The following is a 9,256-nucleotide window of genomic DNA, read 5'->3' on the forward strand; positions in this document are numbered from 1 at the left end:
AAAAAGTTGTATATTTTCAAGACAAGTAGTGCTTACAAAGATTTTTTTTTCAAGTGATGACATGAACAACCCTGTTCAGTAGGACTTTGTACAGTTAATATGAAACTCATTTATCAACCCCCACGGTTTTCTTTTTACTGTATTTTTTTTAGGTTTTTCAGAGCGGAGCTGGTCACAAGTACACAAACATTTACCCAAAACGAATTCATCTTTTCTTCGCAATCACTGAAATGCAGTCCAGTTTAAAAACATAAAAAACGCAATTCCTCAGTTTCTTCACTCTGACAGCTTCATGTTTAATGTGGCCGCACATTATCCTCAGGTTCTCCCTGCCGCCGCTCGTGGTGGAGACGCAGCCGCCGGCATTAAGCACACCCAAACACCATTCGGCCCGGGGCGCTGGAAGAATAAGAGAATCCCACGGCCGACGCCACGGCTCTGGAAGAGGCATGTCCAGGATTTAAACATAGACGTCACCTTCAGTATTTTCTTCACAGAAGAAAACCCTCTCAGGGCCTGTGAAACCTGGTTGAGAAAATCAACAAAGGTGACTTTTCTAATCACGACCATCACATACTTGAACAAGACTTGATTATAATTATTCTTAGTGAAAACAAGCTGACGAAGCTCTAATGGCCTCTGCACTGAAGAATCAACCTGTTATGCAGAAAAACCTCTTTAGTGCTGTGAATCTAAAAATAGCCCAGACGCATCTGTGAGAGGTTCGCACACGCATACTGACCTTGTTAGGTGCTTGCTCGAAACATGAACCTCCATCTCGGTGCTTTTGAACTCATTGAGCTCTTTGCGGATAGCTGCCTGTAAAATAAAAAAGGACCTTTAATGCCTCTTCAAGTGACACGGTCGACTGGGCCCAGGGCTCTCTAGCATGAGCAAACACAATCAAACGTGCGGGTTATTTAAATATAAAAAGCATATGAACTACTGACACTAGATTTGCTTCACAAACACGTTTCACCTCTTCCTGTGCTGTCTATCTGAATTGACTAACGTAAAGATTTGCTGACATCAGCGTTGTGTCACATACCTTGTCAGCTGCAGACAGTCTTGTCCAGGGTTTGTCGGCTCTCCTGTCATAATCCTGGGCTTTGGCAACCTCCACATAGTCACTGAAGCGGATGAGAATCTTTCGTTCCCTTAGTTCATCGACTGTTGGCCTCTGGTTGAGCTATAAGGTAAACAGTGACCGGCCAAAGTTAACCTGCCAGTTTATACAAAACCGTGTCTAATGCCTTTACAATGCCGTTTTCTCCCGATTTGAAATCCCAATTCTGTTCTGTATGATTTCTTGGAGCTTCAATCCAAGTGGTGTTCTTCAGTAAACAACTCAAATCACATCACACACAAGTATGTAATGAAGACCCTGATCTTTATTTATAAGCCGATAACGTCTGAAGAGTGTTCGATTTTTCTAGCTGATCCGAGATGTCATTTTTCAAACCAACAGCAACAATGTTCAAGTGAACATGACATTGAATTCAGTTGTCGTGTTGTATACCTTTCTGTTAAGCCTCTGTTTGATCTCTCTCCTCTCCTCTTGTTCTGTCTGATCGTTCCTCTCTGAAAGAGGAAGAGAGACGTGATGACCACACGCAATGATGTAATCAAGCACAGGAACATGACACTGCAGAATCTGATGCTCACGCAGGGGTCACTGGAGGGACTCCCACCTCCAGCAAACAAACGTTTAAGCAATACTGGTTTGTGCACCACTGCCTGTATCTAATCTGACGGATTACAGCAATCCAACTGAGTTCATGTGGTAGGTTGACCAATGGAAAACAACACCATTACATAATGCAAATACTACTGTTCATAAATTTAGGGTCACTTAGAATTGTAGAATAATAAAAGACCTAACTTCTGTGTTGTCGCCCTTTGCCTTCTATTTGCGGTAGTGTATCACCAGACGCTTTTTAATGCATTAAAGGAGTTCCCATATTATACCGTTTCCCCCTTACTATTAAGTCTGAGACATCATTTTAAATGATTCAATTAAATATTTGTCTATAAAACTAATCTAAACCTTCAGAGCAAAACACCACGAGAAACATTTTATTTAGAAAAACGTATGAGCAGCAGTAGGGTACACTATAAAAACATAAATATAAATAAATAAATGTAGGCCTACATATTAAACAATGAATGTAAAAAAGGCAGCCAATATCATTTCTATATTGTTATTCAATTATTTATTAATTTTATTATATTTAGGTAGGCTACCAACAGTGAATTATACACCCATAGTTTATTTATTAAGTCATGCATTTATCATTATATTTATAAGATAGGTCAGTACCACTCACGTTTTAAGATATTTCTGCTCTCGAGCTCTTCAACGGCCGGCCGTTGACTGAGTCTCCTGCGGAAGAAGAGCAGAATGAGTTTTTGTACCATGATTTCTCCTTCAGTGAGATCCTGAAGCGACGCTCAAAGTGTCCGCGCGCCAGTGCGCTCCTCATCTGGATCCGCAAGACCTCGTTTCGGCACCCTCGCTATTCAAACATCATAGGCTATTCCGATACTCTTGAATGTCATTTTGTAGTCGGCGAGAAAACTCGCGTCTCGTGCTCAGTGTTGTTGTTCGCTCAACGGCGCGCGCGCTGTTTTAAACAGGCTGGCGCGCGCGCGCGTACTGAGGAGCCCGAGCTTTGTTGAGCTCTCGCTCTCTCTCTCTCTCTCTCTCTCTCTCTCTCTCTCTCTCTCTCTCTCTCTCTCTCCCCACTGTTCTTTGTAGTAGTGATTCGTAATTAGGTTAAGCGATTTTATTTTATCGTTTGCCAAATGAATGCAACATGAAGGTTAAACTCGGCAACATAATAGAAAAACTGGAATGCAAGAAGCACTTAACTTTTTAAATCTTTTTTTTTAAAGGTTGCATTGTTGCAGTTTTAGCATGAACAGCTGTTTCACAGCTACTGTTTTTTATAATAATTACCGTAAATGCCAAGAAAACTGGAGTCACTTTTGTAGAAAGCACTGTAGATCAAAATAACTGGCTCCCTACTATGAAGTACATACTATTGTCTCCATTATCCTCAGGAACATAAACACTAGATTTATTAATATAATAACCGGCCTATGTGATGGATTCTATTGGTGGCAGAAATATCATAGTTTTGTTTTTGGTTTTGTTGTATTTTTATCCATATTTTAAATTAGCTTTTATTTTTTTGTTACATTTTTTGAAATTTGGTTAATTAGTTTTTGTTTATAGTTATAATAATGAATATAATTAATACAAAAAGGAATTTTGTAATGGTTTTAATGGGAAACGGTTCGTAGTTGTATTTTACTGGAGACCATTAAAATGTCTGGGATGGTTTTCATTGTGTTTTTTTTTCTGCAGGGTAAACTTTTAGTCAAATATAAATCAGGTAGGTTGAATACTCCTAATATTATCATAATTGAACTAAAAACACTGATATTTTGATAAGATAATAGTAGATTTGTGGTTTCTATTGTCTATGTTTTTGGTTAATTTTCATATACATGTCAAAATATATTTATATGATTACTTTTAAACTTATTTGGTTGAATGTGAAATACAACTCGATATAAATACTGAATGTGAAATATTATTCCAACTTTTTGTTGGATTTTGCCATTTTGTCCCTCATCTGCACTTATAACAACACAGCGATGAAAAATATTTGAAAATATATTTCAGCCTCAACAAGATATTTTTTTCAAATCGAGAATACTTTAGCCAGTTTTCACTGATCAATTTTCAACTTTAGCTTTTAATTTCCGTGCTGTTAGAATCCATCATTTGCATTCTGCAGTCTTGTGTAAACTAAAACAATTTGGAAAGCCGCTTTAAAATACTATGAATGAGTAAACTGGCTTAATAAAATATCATAAAATGCTACACTTGTAATGTACTTAATGCTTTTGTATTTACAATAATATTCCTGAATTGACGTACAGCTACGTCAGGCTACACCAACAAAAGCCATCTGTAAGGGTTACGGATCCTAGGACCGGTTATCTGCCGCCGCAGATTCAAATTCATTATAAGGAATGTGAAAACACTTTATTACATTGGAGCACCGCTCTCAGTCTGGCAGTGTAACACTCGTGTGTCACTCATATTAGCTGAGTAAGAGACGGGATTCCAGCAGATGTGGTACCATTAACATTTCATGAACTGAAATGGAGAACTACGCCCAATGCTCCTCTTTGGAAGCCGCCTGGATATGATTGACCTGTATCGTGGGTTGCCTAGCAACAGTAGCTTCCCTGTCAATGCTGAAACAAAGAAAGCTGACCGTGCTACGCTGGAATTGGTCTGCATTACATATACATCTCATTATTCATAGCAGTTCATTGGATGATAACGTGCTTTATTCTGACATCACATCATAAAATTGTTAGATTTGGTTATGAGACATACAGTGTGTGTTGAATTCACTATTGCATGCACGATGGAGCAGAGAAACGTGCACTACGATCTATTATTCACCAGTCTGAGCTCTAAAAATAGCTCCAGCCGTGTCTTTCTTCTGTCGAAGAGTAGAGCAGGGTAAGCCAAAGATAGGAGGGTCATGACACACTACTGCAGTGAAGGGTCATCGTGTGTTTAGCTCGGACAGAAGCCTGTCCTGAAGGTGCAATGACCGTCACACTTTATGCTGACCTAGTTCAAGCTTTCAAGTGAATTTGACCATGGTATGCTGACTAACCCACTTTCTAATCCTAAATCCAGACCCCAAATATTTCGGCTCGGTTCTGGTTCTTGCAACATCATCAAATAGGGACAACGATGCCGTCACACAGATTATCACAAAATAAATAGAAATAAATGTTTGCAACTGTTTCTTGTACCTTTCACATTCACTCAAAAAATGCTACGTTATCTCTTAATCCAGTGTTGGGTCAAATATAAAAAAAATCTGTAAATAGGATCAATTTTAACTTTAAAGTTAAAATGTATTTATCATTTATTCACCCTCATGTCATTACAAACCTGCATGATTTTCTTATTTCAGCAGAATACAAAAGAAGATATTTTGAAGAATGTTCAAACAAAATTGACTTCCATTAGATGCACACAAAACCACTGAGACATTTCCCAAAATATCTTCTTTTGTGTTCCACAGAATAAAAAGATTCACATGCAACATGAAAGTAAATAAATGATGAGACTTGAGAGGCTGATCGATCCCTGTAAGAAGCCATTTGATTCAGTGAATACAGATGCATCATATGCAGAAATGCTAGAATCTTATGTTCATTTACATACATGTGAATCCCTGTACAGTGTCATAAATTCCCTCAGGTCTTTATGTGAATCACATCTTCTGCAGACCCATCATGGTTCCATCACCATTACATAACTGGTCGAGATCACTTATCATGGTGGTGTGTGGACATTGCTCAGGACATTTTAGCTCTCCTCTAAACAAAACGCTCTCAAAGATGAAATTAACCTGAACATGATGGCTGGTTCTTCTACGAATCAACAAAGGGCTGTTCTCGCTGGTGAGAAATACCACAGCCGAACGCAAGAGTTAACATGAGCACAACTCACCATCACCCTCACTGCCTGCTCTTTCCCTGAGTATTTCTCACCACTTTGATGTAAAGATCAGATATTAAATATTACATTGCCTCTGGCCATCTGCTAGCCTTATATTTCACCTTTGTTTTTATTTGATTTGACTTGATATCACCATACTCTGTAGCTGCAGTGCCAGTGTTTATCTTCTTTAAACTCTGAGATCTACATTTTAAAATAGTGAACTTTCATAGTGAAAGTAAAACACCCTTTTAAAAGTGTTGTTTAAAACTAGACACAACAATTATGGGCTTTATATCTGAGTATGACAGTTAAGAAAACAGCTGACGTAGGAAAAAGCGGAGCTCCTAAATCCAACATCTAATGGTGTCAAAGTCCAGAAATCTAATCTCATGAGAGTTATAGTTGGTTTAACCAACTGGATTAACTTTAATCCTTACTCACCTACACTTAATAACACAACCAGACGGACAACAGCATTAACCAGTTTGCAAACCTGTTTTTGTAAATCTATTTATAATGTATTATTTGTCACTGGGAACGATTACACAGTGTAACACATTTTTGTTTCGCCCGACCTTTTTATAGCTCTTGTACGGTTCTGTGGTGATAATTATTGTGAAAATATTTGAAGAGTTTGGTTCCAAAAAGGAGATAACTCCAAAAATCATGTTTTTTATTATGTTATCATGTTTTATTGTGTTAGTTAGCTGTATTTTTTCAGTTATTATGGCGTAAATCAAAACTAACCAACTGCAGTTTGATTGATATTAATTGGAATGCACAATAAAAACATGATTTTTGAACAAAAATTTAATCGGAGTTATCTCATTTTGGAACCAAACTCTTCATTTATTTTCATGTAGCATCAATGTTATTTAGCTCAAGTAAATTTTGAGCTTAAATGATTAATTACGATATATCGGAATATTGCAAATAAATTCTACACATGTTCACATATAAATAAAATTAATTTCCAGTTGTCACTGTCAGAAAATTCTAGACATTTCTGTAGCACATGGAAGGTGGGATGAAGCGATGATGGGTGACTACGTCTAGAACTTGGTTTGTGAGGACAGTGTTAGTCATAAAAGACCAAACGAACAAATGAACACGTCTGAAGTTTTGGACGACTCGTTTTTAATAACTGTTATGTTAAACTGTTGTTTTGAGCTCAGTGATATGACAGTACCTTGTCATTTCTGCGTATGAGTAATAATACAGAAATGTATAAATGTGTGAAAATATACCGAGTACCGTTGATGGTAAAAAAAAAAGTGTGATTTTTGTATTCAGAATGCTCAACTTCATAAAGAAACAGAAAAAATTAAAATGAAACACAACTTACATTTTTTTACATTGTGTTATTGAAAGAAATGCATAAAGTACACACTGAACGTAACAGTAAGATTTACTCAGGACATTTGCATGGCAAATAAGTAGCTATAATTAGGCAGAATTCATCATTTGTGTTCATGCTCATACAGTCTGAAAGACACCAGCAGGGGGCAGTGTAATATCTGATATGTTTGGATATGCAGTAAACACAAGTGGGACTCACTTGGCGAGTTTCATTTCTATCTGTTGCCGGATCTCCTGTCTCTCCTGGTCACTCCGTGTCGGAAAAATGTTCCTGTCCTCCAGCTCCTGTTTGCTGGGACGATTTCGAAGCTTCACAGCCAGCAGCTCCTTCCTCATTCTCCTTGGCAATGTGCCTGCACACAGATGACCAGTTTGACCATTAAATGACACTACAGGACGAGAGATCACTACAGGCAATGACACAATGATAATCGAAATAATCGAAATGTTTGTGCGTTAGGTTCTTTTTTCCAAGTTCAGACCTGCTGACCTGATCTGTGACAGGCCATTTTTATTACCATAAAAGATAACTTCGCCTCTCGGTTTTTACATTTTGACCATAAAACCAGTAAACACAGTGAACACTTCACCAGTATGTAACCAGTCAAAACCCAAAACCCAAAATGTATTTTAATGCAATTTAATTACCTGAGGGACAAGTTGACTATTGTCGATTCTTTATTGTAGTACTACTGTATATGCGATAAACCCACCAGAAATGACGGACTCATTCCAGCTGTCGATGTCACAAATGATTCCTGAAGCATCGGTGGAGCAGTGGTCCTGTCTAACATTCTCCTTGTTTTCCTCTGCCTCCTTCCTGTTCTCACAGTCTCCACATGGCTCCCTCCCAATGCTATTGATAATGAAACGTATTATCAACCTCCCACAAACCAAACTAAAGTCAGGAGAGAGGAATAACAATTGTTTGACAATATTTACCTATCTTGTCTTAGCTTTGTTGCCAGGGCACGGTGCAGTTCCTCTATTATACAGCTAGGGGGCAGCAGCGGGTGTATGCTGCCTATATGTGGCGAACCCGCATGATTGCTAAAAGGCCCCCGTAAAACCACAGGACTGGGGCCGTCAGGGACTCGCGGCGGTTCTTTCGGGAGAAAACAGTTTGAATGAGGCACAGCTGCGATGGCGACTTTACTCGGGTCTGCAGAAACAAACAAACGCAGTCACGTAGCGCAAGCATTGTGCTTTAGTGTGATGGTCATAGTGTGGGAAACAAACCTTCGTCAGCGCTGAGTTGGGACGCGAGATCGCCGTGACTGTTTGGAGGAGACTGTTCCTGTGGTTCATCTCCTTCATCTTCGTCTCCGTCCTCGGCATCCTCCTCGACGTCTTCATTCTCGTTTATAGAAACCACCTCCTCTTCCTCGTTCGAATTTGGTTCTTCTGTTGTGTCGTTGTCATGTGCAGAATCTACTATGGGCAGGAGAAAGAGAAGACAAAGGTTCAGAAACACTTGCTTATTCTTGATTATAGACAAGTGTATATCATTTTGACTATTGCTTATTGACTATTTAGCAACGCTGTCTTTCTGACTGTTGTTATGATAAAACACTATGTACTATAGTTTATTGTTTTATGCTGTAACTGTAGGGCTTTTATAAACTCCATAAATGCATAAATGTGTTGTTTAGTAGAATCATGGCAGGTTAGGCTCGTGCTGCAGCCATAAACGTCTGTGTAGTTTCAAAGGCGTCTTCTTTAAAAATGTATTCAATAAAAATAAAGACCATCTTATTATAAACGGCGATCATACCACCCAAATGCACAAGATATTTTACTCCACAACGCAAAAAAAATCCTATAAAAAATGTAATATTCCGGCACATGGGGCACCAAAAAACACCTGTAAAATGACATTTGTCAAAAAGTAAAATGACACGTCTTTCATGTTATTTTACATCCAACTTGGAGTTTATTACAGTTTTTTTACTGGATTTGGAAATATGTGTCTACTGCCAAATGATCTATAACAAAAATGGAAAACAAAACAAAACTCATTGCAGCTGTTTGGGGGATTTTAATGCTGTGTTCACACCAAACGCGAAGCATCGTGTTCCTCGCTTTGTATTACTCGCTGGAATAGTTCGTTATTTCATCATTTGATGCGAAAAACATCAGGCGACGAGGAATGTCTTCGTGCGTCCGGACGTGTCAAACAGTAGGTGTCAATCACCTCTTGGCGCGAATTTCTCACTCGTGTTGAAATTTTTCGCCGTCCGATTCGTGGCATCTGCGGAGCCTGCTGTGAATTCGCTTGTTTGCATTGACTTTGATGTCATTTGCTCGCACAAATCGCTTAATTCGCATTTGGTGTGAACACAGCGTAACAGT

The 9,256-nt window shown here is 38.6% G+C and overlaps 1 protein-coding gene across 1 annotated transcript in view; it reads right to left on the reverse strand.

The window, feature by feature from the left end:
* Nucleotides 1-6: 6 nt before the first annotated feature.
* The window catches only part of phactr3a (phosphatase and actin regulator 3a), a 14,098-nt gene continuing 4,848 nt past the window's right edge, over nt 7-9,256 (reverse strand). Inside the window, exons 2-10 of the mRNA XM_057319798.1 lie at nt 8,144-8,387; nt 7,847-8,066; nt 7,618-7,760; nt 7,104-7,257; nt 2,328-2,383; nt 1,520-1,581; nt 1,049-1,189; nt 743-819; nt 7-525 (exon numbers count right to left, since the gene is read on the reverse strand). Coding sequence (XP_057175781.1) covers nt 510-525; nt 743-819; nt 1,049-1,189; nt 1,520-1,581; nt 2,328-2,383; nt 7,104-7,257; nt 7,618-7,760; nt 7,847-8,066; nt 8,144-8,387 — 1,113 coding nt within the window. The 3' untranslated portion in view covers nt 7-509. The remainder of the gene's footprint in view (nt 526-742; nt 820-1,048; nt 1,190-1,519; nt 1,582-2,327; nt 2,384-7,103; nt 7,258-7,617; nt 7,761-7,846; nt 8,067-8,143; nt 8,388-9,256) is intronic.

This window comes from Triplophysa rosa, linkage group LG21 (assembly GCF_024868665.1).
Source record: "Triplophysa rosa linkage group LG21, Trosa_1v2, whole genome shotgun sequence".
Taxonomy (NCBI): domain Eukaryota; kingdom Metazoa; phylum Chordata; class Actinopteri; order Cypriniformes; family Nemacheilidae; genus Triplophysa; species Triplophysa rosa.